A 19439-nucleotide genomic window follows, 5' to 3' on the forward strand; every position below is an offset into this window, starting at 1 on the left:
ATTTCTGGTAAGAGGTGGTGGTGTGTACTTGACCAGAAGCCATGTAATGTCAGGCTGTCTCTCTCTCGGTGATGCGAGTAGCCACTTGTGATTTTTGTCGAGCTCTATTATTAGATCCAGTATTTCATCAGAACAAAAAATGTTGGTATTGCACCAATTCTTTTTATTAGATTAACAGCTTTGAAAAAAAAACAACAACACTACTTCTCTCCATCAACTGTGAGTTACCCAGAGATACAAATCACTTAGGAAGGACAGGCTATACCCTCAGTTTACTTCTAAAAGAGGCTTATCTGCCAGTGCCTGTGGTTTTAAGGATGCATATATTTTGCCTTTAAAGTATTTAATTGAGTTTGTCCTACTTTCAAAATTAGACTACCTTTACTGGATGCAGTTGCACATTGTGGCTTAATATTTACAGTTAAAGGGGAATATATTACAGGATTTAGTTCTAACACCTTTGAAGAGGACTGCACAGAAAAGCATTCAAATCTTCAACAAGCAGCTTTCCAATGATCTGCTGCATTCACAAAAGCTCATAAAATATTAAACTCTTCTGAAAGGTGACCAACTAAATAATTTATGAAAACAAAGTTTCAGGTCAGCGCAAGTGCGGTTATAGCAAATGGATATTCTATTTTTCTCTACAGGGAAATGTCCCAGGGCTGTAGGCTGTAGTGGTTTTGGAATCAGATAGATGAGGTTTGAATTTCCCTTCACTTATTATGGTGACTTTGAGGAACTTACTCTACATACCCTAAATATACAACAAGAAGGTGTGAAATAGTGAATATTCTAAAACATTATACATTTCTAAAACATTAGAAAATACATATGTATTTGGCAAAAGCCTCCTTTTTATTCCTTTGGTTCAAGGTAGGGGATGAGGTAAGGAACATGACTAATTGCCAGATATTGTTAATTATGGAAAAAAATTAACAGTAAAAAATGCTGTAATCAGGATGTGCCATCTTTGAGTATCAGGGCAGTGGCACGCTGGTCAGTTTTGGGCTAAAACCCTTTTAACTCAATATTGATGGAATGGCATCATGGCAGACCAGGCAGGTCTATACCAGAGGATCCCTAGAAGGCAGTTTAGAGAGAGAGAGAACTGGGCAAATGCCAGAGTTAAACTTGTCTTTGGTTCCACTAAGCAGTGGAAGACTGAACAGCAGTGAGACAGAAATGCACTCTAAATTGCTTAGAAAATAACCATAACATACCTAGACATTTGCTTTGTATTACTGTTAAACTTAGCCTTCTGTCTCAACCTGTCTTGCTTCCCACCCCTTCTCCCAGACTGAGTCAGTACTACCCCACCCCTAGGTTGGCTCCCTGCCTTACTGGAGTCCCATTATCCCATGGTTGTTTCATCTTTTGTGACTGTGCCGACATAGTTGTTAATTCACAGGGCATCAAAATGATTTCCAAGTCAGTGAGAAACAAGTACAAACACTGGAAAATGTATCCCCACCCCTTAATTTTCATAGGAGTCTGTTGATTAGAAATATATGAAAATTGAGATAACTGAGGGAATGGGGTAAAACTTAACACAAAAAGGATTTTACAAAGTATAACTTATGTTCATATCTTGTCACTGTCTTAACTATATGTGTAATGTAAATTCTGTGGGTACTCTCTTTGTAGTTACATTTTTGTAAACTTTTTATTGAAGTGTAATACACATACAGTGGGATTTGCATTTTTAAGGTCATTATTTAGTGTCATATAGCCTTGATCGCCTTATTAATTTCTGTTTTGACCCTTTAAAACACTTCTTAAAAATTGTGAATTTATGCAATAGAACATTTTCCCCTTCAAAGTGTCATTAAGTTCCGTTGTGTTCAGACTTAGTTCTGAGTAATGTGTAGAACAATGTGTAGTATTTGATATTGGCCAATGTATTTATAACTCCTGAAATCAACAAGTTGACAAGCTGAATTAAAGAAGTTCAACCTAGACCTTCAAGGTTATATTTTTTTATTCATGTTTACACATATATGCAACTTATGGTATACTTCACAACTGTTAACTTACAAAGAATAAACAGATTTTGTAACCAAGAGTTGGAATGGAAACAATTTCTGAGATAGAGATCAAATTGTGTTTATAGACACCATTATTGGCAGATTTACTGTCAGTCATTTCCTGTGGGAATATTTCACTGGGACATAATTGTCTGCCTTGATTATTCATTAAATAGCCTTTGCTCCATGGAATAAAAATACTGTAGGACTATGAATAGTAATGCATGCAAATTATAGTTTAACATTTCACAGTATTTTCCTAGATGAGGATTTAGATTATTTAACAAAGTATTTCTTACTCATAACTAAAAGAATTTTAAAACAACACCAATACAATATGGTCTAGTGGAGAGTTAGGCAATAGACTGGAAATTAAAGCTGTTTGTTTCCTCTAAATTAAAACTGTCATTAATTCAAGAATATTTATTTATCATGTACATATATAAGATGCTATACTTATGCTCTGTGGAGAATACAGAAGTCAATGATAAATAGTCTCTGCCCTTAAGGAATTTATGATTTTTCTTGTAGGAGAGATAAGGTGTGCTTTGTAGACAAAAACCAATAAATATACTATGAATGGATATGAATAAAGTACTCCTGGAGTTTGGAAGAATGAGAGATCATGTCCATCTGGAACATCAGAGATGACTTCTGAGAGGTGGTTGAGTCGAGTCTTAAAGGATGGGTTAGATTTTTGCAAATAGAGATGCAGGTAAAATTATTCCAGGAGGCAGGGACTAAGTACTAAGGAAAGTAGTATATATCAAAGCACATTTAGAGATTGGAGTCTTTAACTGGTGGGGAAAAAAAACTTTAGCCAGAAGCCTGCTTCTTCCTCTCCCACTCCCCCTGCTTGTGTTCCTGCTCTCGCTGTGTCTCTCTCTGTCAAATAAATAAATAAAATCTTTAAAAAAAAAGAAAAAGAAACTTCCATAAATATATTTGGAAATTGGATAAGTTAGGACCAAAAAAAAATTTTTTTAAAGTAACTTCTGTCCAAGGTGGGGCGTGTGGGACTCCAACCTACCACCCCGAGGTCGAGTAGCATGCTCTACCGACTGGGCCAGCCAGATGCCCCAGGACTAAATTCTTTTATTTAGTTATGCAAGCATTCATTTATTCAACAAGTATTTCTTGAATTCTTATTATGTGCGAGTACTGTGCTGGGAGTTAGGAGTACATTCATAAGCTACTCAGACAAAGGCCCTTCCTAATATGTAAACATTAAAAAAAAAATGTAACTGGGGGCATCTGGGTGGCTCAGTCAGTGAAGTGTCTGACTTAGGCTCAGGTCAGGATCTCAGGGTCCTGGGATGGAGTCCTGCAGGGCACGGGACTGCGGGCTCAGTGGGAAATCGGCTTCTCCCTCTCCCTCTGCCCCACCCACCTCGTGCTCTTCTAATAAATAAATAAATAAATAAAATCTTTAAAAAAATATAACTGAAATCAGAGGTGACAGTGACGATGATTCTTACCAATCAGGGATAGGTCCATTCACCTGTGGCAACTGTTAACACAGAATACGGGATTTCATGTTTTTGAGAGAGCTGATATTTCCAAAGAACACCGTTTCCCAATTTTAACCCAATTGTTTCTCAAACAAGTTTTCATTAAAATGACGTGTAAGCGGGGTGATGGGGGGCACTATTTCTGCGGCTCCATTTTACAAGGTTGATAATCAGAATTTTGTGGTAGCATGCATTCATTAAAAAAAAAAATAGACTTAGGGGGACAAGGTGGTGATTTTTTGGGCAAAAGGATTCTTCCTAACTGAAAAGGAATCGTTGCAAATTTCCTTTACATAGCTAGCTCCCCGTGTCATTAAAATGATTAGGAACGTTTCTAGAACACATTGCACTAAGTGAGATACACCTGTACTCACATTGTGTCCGTCAAAACGATCTTTGTTTTCTCTCAAGTTAGGACTTGTTAGACACGCCTCGTGCAATGGTGGCAACGGGGAGGGGGTGAAGGTGACGGGGTGGCAGCCAGGAGGGCACTTTCCCTTTCTCCAAAACTTCGCAGCCTTCCAGCCGAGACACCTTCCCGCTCATTCTTTTCTCTGCCTCAACTCTCACGGTCCGCCTATTCCCCCGGCCCCCACTCCTCACCACGCTCTGGGCGCTCCCTCTCGCGTCCCCGCGCCTACTTCAGCTCACTCTCGCCCTCCTCCCTTCCCGACCCTCCGCCGCGCTGCGCGCCCACCCGGGGAACGCAGCTCAGCAGCCGGCACACTGCGCGCCCCGTCGCGGCCCGAGGCTCCGGGGCATGCGCTCTGCGGCGCCGCCGCCCTCCCCCACCCCTTCCCGCGGCAGAGTTATGCCAAGTATGTGAGGAGCCCGCGAGGGCCAGCGCCGGTCATGGGGAGCCGCCGCCGTCGCCGCCGCCTCCGCGAGCGCAGATTTTTCCCGAACTGGGCTCCGTCCTCTTCCCGCAGCAGGGGCGAGCCTGGCTGTTGAGGCGGAGGGGATGGCGGACCCTCTGAGGAGGACGCTGTCCAGGCTCCGGGGGAGGCGGAGTCCCCGCGCCGCCGGGGGGCTCGGGCTCCGGGCGGCGGCTGCAGCTACCGTGGCGGCCTCCGTGGTTGCCGAGGGAGACGCTGGCCGTGCCCCGGACGCCTGCCCATGCGAGCACGCCCGCGGAGCCCAGCCGAGCGGGGAGCAGCTCCCGCCGTCGCCGCAGGCGTGGGGTCCCGAGGCGCGGGTCCCGGGAGGGCGCCCGGAGCAGTGGGGAGCGCTCGGGCCTCGTCAGCGCGGCGGGAAGGAGGCCCTCTCCTCGGGTCGCGGGCTCACTCGCCCCTGTCTGCACGCCCCGCCGGGCTCCGAAGGCAGCGGAGACGAGGAGGACGACCGTGAGGACGACGACGACTACTACGAGAACCTGCCCGGCGGCTCCCAGTCGGCGCCCAAGCCTGAGGGGGCGGAGGCGGAGCGGTGGCCCCCGCCTCCCCCGGCGGCGGGCTCCTCCCCGGGGGCGGAGGGCGGCCGCCTGGAGACAGGCAGGCTGCAGACCCAGTTGCGAGAGGCCTATTATCTGCTGATCCAGGCCATGCACGACCTGCCCCCTGACTCGGGCGCGCGGCGGGGCGACAGGGGTTGGGCGGATCGCGGCTGCCTTGTGGGAGCCCGGGCTCTGGGCCAGCTGCCTTCCCCCTGCGGCGCTGCGGACCGCCGAGCCTGCCCCCAAGACTGGCAGCGGGGAGGCGGTGGCCGCCCTCGGCAGCAGGTGTCCCCGCCCCGGTCGCCTCCAAGGGAGTCGGGGGGAGGCCGCCTGCGGACTCCTCGGATGCGGCTGTCCTGCAGCAGAAGTCTCGAGAGCCTCCGGGTGGGTGCCAAGCCTCCTCCCTTCCAGCGGTGGCCGAGCGACAGCTGGATCAGGTGCGGCGCGCGCGGAGACCTGGGCGAGCCCCCGCCACGTGGAGGCGGGATGGACGGCTGGAGCGGAGGCAGCGCCCCGGCCGCCGCGCCCTCCGGCCTCCTGACTCCGGGCTCCAAGGACCCCGGCCGCTCCTCGGGAAGCCCTTTCAGGGATCCTGCGGGGTCCGCTGTGGTACGCAGCGGCAAAGGAGACGGCCAGGAGGGGCTCCCCTTCCTCAAGCCTCCCGCGGTGACAGTCAAGAAGCTGCAAAAGTGGATGTACAAAGGACGTCTGCTGTCCTTGGGAATGAAGGGTCGCTCCCGGGGGACACCCCCCAAAGTCACGGGAGCGCAGGCAACCTCTCCAAATCTGGGCCCTTTGAAAATGCGTGAGAGCCAAGTCCTCTCCGTGCCTCCAGATCAAAGAATTACTCTAACAGGTAGGTTCCTTTGCAGTCAAAATGCTAACACTTTGCGTCTTAATGTTTACCAACTGGGCTTCGCTTAAGAGCGAAGAATAAGGTCTGTTTCTGCAGACAGGTACGTGCCGGTGCCAGTGTCACGTAAGGGGCAGCTGGATGCACCGGGTTACTTAGTATAATGCATTCACTTGTTTTGCCTTTTTCTTTTCTTTCTCTTCCTTCCTTTTCTTTCCTTTCCGACAGTGGCATGAGGAACTTGGGGTTTTTGTTTTTTCTTCTCTCAGAACCAGTGTGCCTACTCTGCAGCACAACAGTGAGTAAAGGTTAAGTTCACCACATGCTTTTAGTATAGAGTTGGGCGGTGCTGCCTTGATTTTTATTCTTTGTGGCTCTAGGCAAATCCGTAGACTTGGTGGGGTTTGTGAATTTGAATTTGATCCAAGGAAGACTTTATGGGCTTCATAAACTCATTTTACTCATTACACGTTTTTTTTTTTTTTCCCTCTCTCCCAGGCGCGCGTGCACACAACACAGACACACACAACCAAAACCCCAAAACAAACCAAACAAAAAAAACCACTGTCAACTAAAATTTCTTTTTAGTCACGTAGGATTTCACATACTTTTCTTCACCTTTCCTCCCTCCTCCCTCCCATAAAAAACTAACAAAGTGAGTAATCTTTTTATTGTGGAAAATCAAGGGCACTAGTATTTTAATCAAAAAAAGATGTCTCATGTACTTCTAAGAAAGTGCAGACTTTTAAAGTCATTTGTAAACTTAACTATATTTGCCCTTATAAATAGGATTTTCCTCCCGATTTTGTATGTACATGATTTTTAATTTTCACTGAAGGTTTAGAGTACCAATTCTAGAAATCTTTTAATTATGTTGTAAATAGTAAAAATTCCTTCCTGAAAGAAGTATAATACCTTCGAACTGAGTCCAAACAACATGATCCTTTGAGCTACAATCTTAAATACAAAGACTTTTAGTGAACATAAAGACTTACGTGTCATTAATTGTTTAAAAAATATTAGATGGTGAAATGTAAAAAGTATTCAGAGTACTTGGCATTTTCTCTGCCTTGGCTCAAGTCATGATCCCACGGTGCTGGGATCGAGCCCCGCATCTGGCTCCTTGCTCAGTGGAAAGCCTGCTTCTCTCTCTCCCACTCCCCCTGCTTGTGTTCCTGCTCTCGCTATGTCTCTCTCTGTCAAACAGATAAATAAAAAAATCTTAAAAAAAAAAAAAAAGAATTACAAATCCTCCAGGACTGGGTTTATACACATTAACTTTGTTTAATCAATAAATGCAAAACAGTGGGGAGAAACAAAGTTCACAAAACTTCTAATCACACAGTGAAGACAAATCAAATGATTCATTTAAAGCTTATACAGACTTGGAAAGTTTTTTTGAATCTATAAATCTCTAATCCATACCTGTCAATTTTTTCCCTCAAATTTATTCCATTTCACTTGAATAAAAGGATGACAGGATGTAAATTTTTTTGTAAAGAGAGGTGTGCTTTATTAAGCTAAATTCATATTAAAATATGCATTTGCAGGGGTAAATGTAATCATATTTTATTGCCACTATAGCTTTATTTCCCATGATCTTGGTTCAGTTAACTCTTTGTAAGATTGTTAAATTTCAGCCATAGCAAAAATCTGCATAAAACTTTAGTCAAATATTTTTTACCCTTTTGTTGCAAAGGTTAAACATTTACCATCTGATGGCTTTTAAGGCCCTCAGTTATAGAGTAAATAAACATTCAAGGATTTTAAAAGTAATAATAAATGTAGTAATGCTTAAGAATGAATTCATTGATTTTTTTTCATTGAGAAACTAAATGGAAGTAACTTTAAAAGAAATTAAAATGAAACATTAGAATTACTGTGTGGTAGTATTTTAGATATTTTACAAGAAATCTAAGCAAAAGCTTGGATAATTTCTGGTTTAAACACCTTTCTCAGATGTTATTTAATGTTTTGTAATCAGATGTTATTTCCTTTCAAATTTTTTAGGAAAGATAAAAATACTTTGTGTAATGTTTACATATCTAGTATAGATTTGGAGAGTTAATCTTGTTTTTTTAACTATTTTTCATGAAGTTAGTTTAACTCATTAAAACAATTCTGGATACTTTACGTGGTTCTCATATTTACCCCCTATGACACTTGTCATTTAACAACAACAACAAAATAAATGGGTTAAGTAGTTTGCCCAAGGTCACTCAAACTAGTATATGATTTGTATATACTGGTATATGGATTCAAACAATTACACCGATTCAGACTTAGGTCTCTATGACTCCAAAACCTATATTTATTTAAGGTTAAACAGATGCTAAGTTCTTTAGAGGTCTGATCCAACAAATTCTATTATGTTGCTTGGATTGAGGAGATGAATGGAATTTCAGCAAGGTTTAGAAGGGTAGGTAACAACCTCAAAGTTGCAAAGATGAAGGAGTTCGCATAGATTTTAAGACAATTTTTTAATCAATATGTTTTAAACCTTTACCTTTAAATAACTTTAGTTCAGATTGATGTTACTTGGATTCTACTTTTTTTTTTTTTAACATTTTTTCCGGATTCTACTTTACAGTCATGTTTTCTAAAAATTAATTGGGCAGTCCAAATGAAGCAGTACATTCTAGATTGTATAAAGATGTTAAATAGATTAAAAGGTTAATATCACACTTTTCTATACAGTATTATTTATGAGGATATTTTGTTTTAAAAAATGATACAGAATTTATAATATAGAATATATAATGGGATAGAGATACCTAATTTACCTAATATCTAGGTATTTTGGAAATTTTTGAGACTATATAACAAATGGATTTTCTATTTTGACTTCTGGCTCCTACTAAGAACCTCTAAAACTTGAGATAGTTTAATAGTGCCAGTGATTTGGTGCATTGGGTATGTAGTGTTCACAGATTGGCCAATTTGTTCTTAATTGAGATGATTATTTAAGAAATCTAAAGTCATTACACGTGGTAAATATTGTCAAGTTTCTGCAAGCCTTAAGATTACAAAGGAATTTTAATCTATTTGCCAACTATACTTCATTAAAAGTCTTTATAAATAAGTTTAATTAGCATATAGTACTCAGAAGGAAATTCAGAAGCACTAGGTTGAGCTGTTTCAGCCTTTTATTGCTTTAAAAATAGCCTTTTTAAAAAGATTTTATTTATTCATTGAGACAAGAGATACAGAAAGAGAGCACGGGACCCGATGCGGGACTCTATCCCAGGACCCTGACATAATGACCTGAGCAGAAGACAGACGCTTAACCATCTGAGCCACCCAGGCGCCCCTAAAAATAGCCTATTTTGACTCTACTTTTGCTGCTACACTATCTGTGAAAGGAAAGCTTTAGGGCATGTAACTTGTTAATATTTTTGTCTAAAAATATTATACAAAAATATTATACAAAAGAATTGTAGGCAATTCTTTTAAAATAGTATAATTAACTGGTATAATCTTGTGTAATATACCTTAAAGTGAAGTTGACATTTATCATGTGGAGTCCCATCTGTTTCTTCTCTTTTCTCAAGTATTTGTAGCTCTGATTTCTTATCTTTATGAGCTACATGATCTTTATGGATTTTTTTCAACAAAATCTTTTATGCATTAGCCCTCTTCACGATTAGTAACAATATGCATATAATTTTTTACTGTCTTCTAGTTTTATTTTTATTTATTTTATCTATTTTTTTTTAAAGATTTTATTCATTTGAGAGAGAGAGAGAGAGAGTGGGCATGCTCAAGCAGGGGGAGGGGCAGAGGGAGAGGAAGAAGCAGGCTCCCAGCTGAGCAGGGAGCCCAATGTGGGGCTCAATCCCAGGAACCTGGGATCATGACCTGAGCTGAAGCCAGATGCTTAACCGACTGAGCTACCCAGGCGCCCCTGTCTTCTAGTTTTAAATCCTCCTCTGAGAAATTCTGCCGTTGTGGCCCTAGAAGCAAGTCCAGTTGCTTTTTTTTTGGCGGGGGGGGGGACAATGCCGTAGAACACTAGAGTTGCTGGTGGCAGGAAAACTCTGAGAATTACAAATTCAGCAGAAAATAGTGTGTTGATTTGAAAGTCCTACATTTCTAAGTGGAGTTTATTTTTTGAGAATCTCCAAGGCTATTTTCTACACCATTGTCACTCAAAGTGTGGTTATGGAGCAGTGCTTTTTAAAGTTAATGTGCATATGAATTCCCTGAAAATCTTGTTAAAATGCAGATTTATAGGTGGGAGGTGGGACCTGAGATTCTGCATTTTAACAAACACCCAGTGTAGATGCTACTGTTTGGTACATACTTTGAGTAGTTAGGTTCTAGAGTTCCCAGTGCCGCCATCACCTATCTTGATACATTTGTTAAAGTTTTGAAAAAGCATTCTACTTTATTCTGATACCTGATTCTTAAACTAATCCCTATTAGAACAAAGCAGTTGAGCTCTTTCTGCTTCAATTTTGTTATGTATACATTTATATTTACTACTTGCCTGTGACAGGTTTAAGCAGTTCCCTCTATATGGGTCTCATCTTGCACCAATAAATGTGAGATTTTGCAATCTGCCAGAGAGGGGGCCATATAGTATACTGGTTAACAGAATAGGGCCTCTGGGTTTCTGATTAGACCCCACCACTTACGTTACCAGGCTTGTGACCTTGAACAGGTTATTCAACACTGCAGAGCCTCAGTCCTCAGGTTGCTGTGAGGATGAAAAAAGATAATCCATTTGGTACCATGCTTGATGCTTAGTTAGCTGTTATCAAGAGAAAGGCAAGCAGGCTTTGTGAGAGTACTACCTTGCCCAGATCATAAGGATTCTGGATGGAGAGTGAAATGATCAGAAGTTGAGGAGTACTGCCTTGAAGAACACTGGGAGTTGAGCTGGAACACACCCCTTTAGGGGCACTTATTTATTCTGGTCATCTTTTCTTTTGTGCATCTTTGTCGTGCTCCTCCCCCTTACTTTTGTGGAACTGAAAACAGTCTCAGGGTTTTCTTCTCTACTGTCCCAAAAGCTAGCACACAGCTTTTTTCTTAAGGGTTTTGTTGCTAGTCACAAGGGAGGAAACATAAAAGATAGAAAAATAACTTTCTTCCTTTCCATTGTACCCATTTCCTCATTTAGATTTATCTGGAAAAGAGAAAGACACTTATAAGTACACTCATGCATAAACCTAAGGTTTCAGTTTATTCTAGTCATTTCTTCTGGGCTGCCAGGTTTGACTCTAAGCAGGGCTGTTTGTATTTATTTAAACTCTAATACAGTATTTGTAAGAATACTTTTATTTAGGATTTTTAAAAGAGAAGTAAGCAAAAGCAACAGAGTTTGTTTCTGCAGTAGGACTTTTTTATTTTATTTATTTTTTTAAAGATTGTTTTTATTTATTTGACAGAGAGCACAAGCAGGGGGAGAGGCAGAGGGAGAGGGAGAAGCAGGCTCCCCCCTGAGCAGGGAGCCCGATGTGGGGCTCAATCCCAGGACCCTGGGATCATGACCTGAGCCGAAGACAGATGCTTAACTGACTGAGCCACCCAGGCACCCCTGCAGTAGGACTTTTTTAAATGATGAAAAGTTGTCTTATATAGGTACATTTTCATTGAGGGTTGAAATACGTAATTTCTCAGAAAGTTTGCTGATGATTTTGAGCTGGGATACTAAATGTTTAGTAAGTCATTTTAATTTATTATGAAACCATTGAGAACACAAAATTGGCTTGAGTAGTTCACTACTATGTAGAATATTTTTCTGAGTGAAAAACTTAATTGCCACTTCTACATTCTCTTACAGATTTTCAACGTAAAATGACTTTAATTAGTCATTTAATTAATTATATCACAATGTGTATAATTATAAGGGAATAAAGACTTTTTTGCCTTGCCACTTTGCATACTATTTTGATATCTTTTTTACTTGTTTCTTTCAGTGTGTGTGTGTGTTTATATATGAATATAGCTGTAGGTAAAGCTAACAGAAGCTAAAGGTAGTTCAAACTTATGCTAGTAGGGTTTAACATTAATTTTAGCATAAAAGGGAGTAAATAGAAGATTGCAAATAGTTTTCCATTTCTGTGTAATTAACATTCATATTCATCCCTTTAGTTAATGAAAATAAAAATGAAATGTTTTAAATTCTTTATAAATAATTGCTCAAATAAAATTTAGTGCCCTGTAGGCGTTTCTTATATTTCAGTTTTAATAAATGAATAAATTTGGCCTTTGTCAGAAATCACAATAATGTACCTATTTATCTCTAAATTTCACCTTCAGCATCATGTACTATTTTGAATTATTCAGCAATAGCAGTCAGACTGTTTGGTTTCAAGTTCTTGTAGTTTATAGTTTCATGAAAAGTAGTTGCATAGTATCTCGTGTAATTATTCCTTTTAATATTATACATTAGGGGTGCCCGGGTGGCTCAGTCGTTAAGTGTCTGCCTTTGGCTCAGGTTGTGATCCCAGGGTCCTGGGATCGAGCCCCGCGTTGGGCTCTCTGCTCCGCGGGAAGCCTGCTTCTCCCTCTCCCATGCCCCCCGCTTGTGTTCCCTCTCTCGCTGTGTCTCTCTCTCTCAAATAAATAAAATCTTAAAAAAAATATATACATTAAATACTCATGTCAATAGATGTGTCAATTTGCATAAGTATGGGATGCCAGTAGCTTTGTTTTTGTCATTGCAGTTCCTTGGAATGCAGTACAAGTAGAAGCATGTCTGTTTCATTTAAAATGCATGTCAAAAAACTCTATAGGACTCAAAATAATTTATCTAACTATATAAAATGTTGGATCTTTTGAGAGACATCTGAGAAAAAGATACAATAAGATGTGACTCCTAGCCATTCTGAGTTGTATAATTTTGTACTTTTGGCTTAAAATTTACAGTTGTGTAAAGACTATAAATAATATCTCGTGAATGTCTGAAGTGCTATTAAATAATATGGGATTTGGGCTTAAATGTGAAATAGATTTAGTTTTTAGTACACTTGGACAAAGACGTGGCCACTAAAAACCCAGAGGCCTCAGTGATTCATGAGTATGTGTTGATTTTCAGTTTTTAATTTCTTTAATTTTAAAGGAGACGGAACCAAGAGGACTCTTGAATCTTCACGTTTTTCATTAATTAAACTAAATCAATTCAAGATACTTACTGAATATGTGTTACATGTTTGCATGTTAAATCTTGGAGGGTAGAGGTGTGTAATCTCTTAGTTGTAGCCCAGGTGTACTGCTAACAAACTTTGGAGTCAGAAGAGTTTATTTTGAGTGCTGCCTCTCCCATTTATGAACTAGGTGGTCTTGGGCAAGTTACTTTATTTTTCTGAGTAGTACTATACAGTTTTCAAAATATTTCCAACATTATCTCACTTAATTCTTACCAGCAGCCACCCTATAAGGTTAACTGGGTTGATATTATCACCATGTTCAGAAAGGGCTGCCTACTTCCCTACTTTTTGGTGGGTAGCATGGTATAGGAGAGCAGGTATAGGAGAGCATGGATTTTAGGGTTAGACTGGCTTAAATTTGAATACTATAGCTAGCACATTGACCGTATTCCTCATTTTTTCTGGCTTATGGAAATAATCATACCTGTCTTAGCATTTTTGTGGAGGCTTAAACGACGTTAAAGGCTTTCTTACTGTTTTATCTCTCATTGCTGATATACAGTAGGCACTCAATAAATAAATGCATAGTAGGCATTCATGGGAGCTTCCTTCCCTTTTGTGTCCTAGTCTATTCCTGCCTCTGGAACTAGTGGAACTTGAAGCTCAGGTGCTGTTTGAGGGTTGTTGTTTTAATTTAAAAAAATTTTTTTTTTAATTTTTAAATTAATTGGTTGGGTTAAATTTAGAATTTAAAAAAGACAAGTTTACATTTTTTAAGGGATTTTTGTTCAGTAGAGGGAGGTTACTGAAAGCCTTGATTATGCATGAACCTAAATTTTTGGTTGTTATTAAATTCCTCATAGTTTAATATGTTTTTATCACTCTGTTATTAGGGTATTATATTTTATTTGCTGTAGTACTAAGATGAATCAACCATATACATACTTAAAGTAGCACAGACTATAATTCCATAAGTTGTAAAGCTGGACATGATCTTAAATTTTTACAAATGTGGTTTTGTCTATTTTTCTATGTCTAGTGAATTAGTATTATGGTATATATTTAGCTTATTGACTGTTATTGAAGCCTGCCTTATGCAATTCTTTGGATGTGTTCCTCTTTATATGGGATTAATGTTATGTATACATTTTCAGAGTCTTATCTCATTATATTAACATAAACACATCCCAACTATTTGATATCCCTCATTGGACTATGAATTCTTTAAGGGTAGAAACTATTTTGTTCATTCTTATGTTCTTGCTCCTTAAGTTTGTGCCTGGCCAGTAATAAGAGCTGGTTGTATTTGCCGTGAGACAAGATAGCTGGTTCTAATCTAGAGCCTTCTAAAGGGATTTTTATTTTTATTTTTGTCCTAGATACTTAGAACTTAAACCCTGCATAAGGTGCAACTGCATAACTATGTGATTGGGAAATAGATGTTATGCTGAAATTTCAGTAATCAGGAAAGCATTTAGTAATAAGTAAGCCACACTTATTTTTAAAGATTCACTCAAAGTTAATCTTTGTGTGAGAAAGTAGAAATATTACTTATGTTTTCTAAAGATTTCTGGTCCTTGTAGTAGTAAGTTGGAAATTATTAAAAATATTAATTAAAGGCATACTGTGTACAAAGCATTCTATGTAAGCTTTTTATAAAGTATGTTTTGCTTGGGTTAAGTCTTTGTTAACCCTATCATGTCTATAAAGGCAATCTCAGAGTTTGTTTATTCTTTTTCTCAGAGTTCTTATGTCACTTATACTAGTAGTCTAATAGAAATTATTTTTAGGTGAAAAAGCCAAAATTTTTCTTATTTTATTTTAGTCTCCAAATGTAATACCATTTTTCTTTCTATCTTTTTAAAAATAATATTTCAATAACTGATTTCAAGTGACCTGTCTTTCCTGGTGTGCTAGGCGTTATATCATTGCATTCTATTTTCTTTTTTCCCTTTGAAACAGATTTATTTGAAAACGTCTATGGGTCTTCAGTGAAGAGAAGAGAACTTGAAGATCTGAAGGATAATATTGGATTCAGAGGTCATAAGCCACTTAATAGCATCACTGTGTCAAAGAAACGCAATTGGCTATATCAGAGTACTCTGCGATCTTTTAATTTGGAAGAGGAAAATAAGAAATGCCAAGACATAAGTCACTTATCCATCTCACCCAAATATCAGCTATCACGGCCTTTCTTCAAGTCATCTGAGGAATACTGTACATATATGGTGTGTGATGCTACAAATTCTTCATTATCAAGAAACTGTTCTTTAGACTTTAATGAGGAAAATGATGCAGATGATGAAGGAGAAATATGGTACAACCCCATTCCTGAGGATGACGACTTTGGTTTATCAAATGCCTTGAGTTTTGGTGAGGCAGACCCTCCTGTTCTGAAGTTTCCTGCTGTTAGTTTGAGAGTATTGTCTGGTAGTGACCTAATGAAAACAGAGCAGTACACTGAAGACTTGCTGTGCTCTTCAGAACTCAGAACCACACAGTCCAATGAAACGAATCCTGTAGAGTCCATCCATTCCCCAGAGTTCATGCAGCAGTTCAAGCAAAGGCTTGGACACAAGACACAAGAAGGTATCATGGTAGAGGAGAGTCTCATGTTGAAATCTCCTTTTGCAGGTAAAGATGATCATATGTTTGCCTTTTCTTTTTCCGTTGTTCAATTCTTTGACAGTAGCTAAAACTAAATATAGTTGTCTATTATAGCTATGTACTTTTTCTTACAGAGTGAGTGAATTTTCATAAAAATAAAACTCAAAAACCATTACAAACCTTTTTATATAAATGGTGGTTTAATCCTATCACAGACTTGGTTTTGTAAGGGGTGAAGATACTGGGGTAGTCCTACACCAACTCTTAGGATGTCTGTCCTTTGAGGTAGTAATTACTTTTCTCTTAGTTGAAAGAATGGAATCACAAGGCGTGGAAGAGAAAGATATATTCTTCATGTAAATCTGATTTTACTTCATTCATTCATTTACACCTAGCCTGGGTGCAGCTGAAAAGTTGTATATTCAGTGTACCAGTAGTTATTACTTTATGGTTTCATGCCTACATTTCCTCATGAAAGGAAAGGAAGAAGAGAAAAAGAAATGAGAGGGAGAAGTAAAGACCTTGGAAATAGGTGCTACAATAGTTATGGAACCTAGAAAGGAAATAATTGGAAGTTTGATGCATATTAGGTTGAACCATATGAAATTGCTGAGATTCAACAGTTTCTGATCTGCAGAACACAGCATTTCATACAGTTCAGCCTGATGGTTTTATTTTTCTTTGATTGCCTTGATTTTTTGATATGCCTCTTTTCAAATTTGGTCCCAGACATACTACACAGGAAACCGCATAAAGCATATTTAGTTGCAGATATCAAATGTTGGATAGAAAGCAGTTCTGGTTCATATCAAGTCATTTTAATTTATAAAATTTCAAATGAGGGGCACCTGGGTGGCTTAGTTGGTTAAGCATCTCACTTTGGCTCAGGTCATGATCTCAGGGTCCTGGGATCGAGCCCCACATCCAGTTCTGCACAAGCAGAGAGTCTGCTTGTCCCTCTCCCTTTCCCTTTGCCCCTTCCCCCACAAAAAAATCTAAAAAAAATTTCAAATGATACAGAATATTCAAAGATGTGGGGTATAGCAGATGCTATCAGTACCTTGTGCATATCCCTTGGATTTTATTACTTATTTAGAGGGAAGCAGCCTACTTCCAAACATCAGTATCCACATCTCTGCTTGAGGACTCTGAGAAGGGTTAGGGAATTTCTCTGCAGGGCGTCTGGGAGTGCCCCTCAACCAGTGACTGACAGGAGTTGGTGTAGGGTTACCTCAGCTCTCTCCCTCCTTGAGTGCCATAATTCTACATTGTTTCCCAGAGTTTTCTCCTGAGGTTAAGTACCAGTTGCCCATAGTAGCAGGCTTAATAATTTTTGGATTTTCCCCTGAATTTTCTCACTTCTTGCTAGTATTTCTATACTTTACAAATAAACTACTTGCATTTGAATCCGTTCCTCAGGGATATGAGGAGGTGGAGTGAATGTTATATTGATAAGAGAAAAAGTGAGTTAAAAAACAGTGTGTACTATATGATATTAGTTTTTTGAAAGAAACACTGAGAAGTTATGCTGGAAATATTAAGTAACCCCCCCCCCCATGTTGGGATTGAACGTAATGAAAAATTTTGTGTGCGTGTGTTCCTAATTGTAGACTGACTTTTCAGCATGAATTTGTGGGGTTTTTTGTAATCTGGATGGAGAGAGAAATAAATGCTATATAATATAATAGTTAGGAACGCAGGTTGTGATTAGGGTGGAATGGTAGGGAAGGCTTAAAAGGAGTATGGCAGAGTGGCGGGTTGGTATGGTGCAGAAAAGGCGAGAGGGTATAAGAATAACTGCAAAGTTAGAAAGCCAGTGTCTGTAAAGTGATACATACTTTGATTTAAGTTATTGTCTTTAAACTTTATTATTTTATGTTTGTGGCAAATTGTGAACCTGGAAAGACTAACAGACATTACAAAAACAAAAAACAACAACCCCAAAACTTGAAAGTATGGTAGGGCTGATATTTAGGTCTCCTTTCTCACTGTTATTCTTCTCTTTAACATATTATTAAACTATAAGCACTATTAAATATGACCAAAGGAAATATTTATTTATTTATAAATATTTATTTATTTTAGAGAGAGAGAGAGCTCATGCTCGGGTGGGGCGGTGGTGGTGGGAGGGAAGGGGCAGAGGGAGAGGAAGACATGCAACAAGCAGACTTCCCACTGAGCAAGGAGCCCAACACGGGGCTTGATCCCAGGACCCTGAGATCATGACCTGAGCCAAAATCAAGAGTTGGACGCTTAACCAGCTGAACCACCCAGGCACCCACCAAAGGAAATATTTAGACAGTTTATTTACATGTCATCATTTTTTGTTTTAGTTTGATCAGAAAGGTCACCTAAAGTGATGTTTTCTTTTCTTTTTTAAAATATTTTATTTATTTATTTGAGAGAGAGAGCACAAGCAGAGGGAGAAGCAGGCAGAGGGAGAGAGAGAGGCAGGCTCCCTACGGAGCAGGGAGCCTGATGCGGGGCTTGATCCCAGGACCCTGGGATCATGACCTGAGCCAAAGGCAGATGCTTAACCGACTGAGCCACCCGGGTGCCCCTAAAGTGATGTTTTCTTTAGCAATATTAACAGAGAACTGTTGAGAAATAGGCAAAGAGAATGGTTGAATTTTAAAATAATTTTCTGATTAAGAAATAGGAAAGCTTGAGTATATTTAATATGAATGACAATTTTTTAATCATCCTAACACAATTATGACTTGTTTGTCTCTCAAGTCCCATGTGTATATGCATCTTTTATCTAGTTGCAATCATAGCACTCTGCTTTTTGGATATTTTCACTTGGTATTTTCATCTTGTATTGTTACATACTGTAGAATAACGTTATTGTTTACCAATTTCATAGTATTTAATTGGGTTGATGTGTCCTAATCTATTTGACTCATTATGTTGGGTGTTAATAGATTGTTTCCACTACTATTGGAGTGATCTTCATCATGTTCTATTTTACTTAATTAGGATTAATAACTAGTAGCATTACTGGGTTTTTATGACTGGTAACTATTATATGTAATTCCTATATTATATTTCCTAAAAGTTTTACCAGCTTACAGGCAACCAACAATTGGTTGGTTGATTCATTTATTCAGTAAACACTCAGTTTCTGCTGTGTACCAGTTACTGTTCTAGGTGCTGAAGGAATGTGCCAGTTTCACTTGATTCTAGCCTGGCCCATGAATTTATAAAGATTTTCATTTTGTACTTTCCCTTTATAGCTAGTCTGTGATTTGATTAGTGTGATTTTGGTTTAATTTTAAGCAGTTATTGAATTTGGTAATATTTCAGCTCTTGGATTTTATAAAAACAAAGCATTTTTATTTTAATAGATTATCTTGTCTGCAGTTAGAAATTGCTAATTTTTACAGTATCTCAATTTAATAATTAGTTAAGGACTTAAGTAAGAAATATTTAATGCATGATGTGTAGAAAAAGTCAATGTTAAATTAACTCCTTAATAATGTAAAAAAACCTAGAGCAATTTAATATACTGGGTAGCTTTTTAAGCCGTGACAAAATAGATTGTAGACTACAGCAGGACTCCGATTACTATAGAATGTTTTAGGCCAGTAAACCAGTAGAATTGTACTACAATTTACAGTACAAGAGAATGCTTTGTCTAGTTTATCAAACACTCCATTTCTTATTAGTTACTTACCAGAAAAGCCCAGCAGGCATACTTAAAATAGTCCTTTCTCTAAAAAGAAACTACTTCTTTGTCATTAGGACACACAAAGAGGGGTGGAGGGAGACTATATTAATACTTTAAAGAAAGGTCATTTAATCTATTGATTTTTGAAATGAATTAATACTTTTTTGGATCATTTTAATTGTGAAATGTATTACATAGAGTAGCCTCTGATATGAGGGTCATTAGAGATCTTTGTAAGGAAT

At 39.0% G+C, this 19439-nt stretch overlaps 1 protein-coding gene and 1 long non-coding RNA gene across 3 annotated transcripts in view; one reads left to right on the forward strand and one right to left on the reverse strand.

The window, feature by feature from the left end:
• Positions 1-1963: 1963 nt before the first annotated feature.
• LOC144381911 (uncharacterized) lies at positions 1964-4989 on the reverse strand. Its single transcript, XR_013448099.1, has 3 exons — positions 3913-4989; positions 3506-3537; positions 1964-2774 (listed from the first exon to the last, which is right to left on the reverse strand). It is a non-coding gene; the product is annotated as an uncharacterized LOC144381911 (long non-coding RNA).
• SYDE2 (synapse defective Rho GTPase homolog 2) overlaps positions 4388-19439 on the forward strand; it is a 48270-nt gene continuing 33218 nt past the window's right edge. For both annotated transcript variants that reach the window (XM_036064720.2, XM_078072811.1), the window contains exons 1-2: positions 4388-5826; positions 14883-15554. In XM_036064720.2, coding sequence (XP_035920613.2) covers positions 4500-5826; positions 14883-15554 — 1999 coding nt within the window. In that variant the 5' untranslated portion in view covers positions 4388-4499. The remainder of the gene's footprint in view (positions 5827-14882; positions 15555-19439) is intronic.

This window comes from Halichoerus grypus, chromosome 5 (assembly GCF_964656455.1).
Source record: "Halichoerus grypus chromosome 5, mHalGry1.hap1.1, whole genome shotgun sequence".
NCBI lineage: Eukaryota > Metazoa > Chordata > Mammalia > Carnivora > Phocidae > Halichoerus > Halichoerus grypus.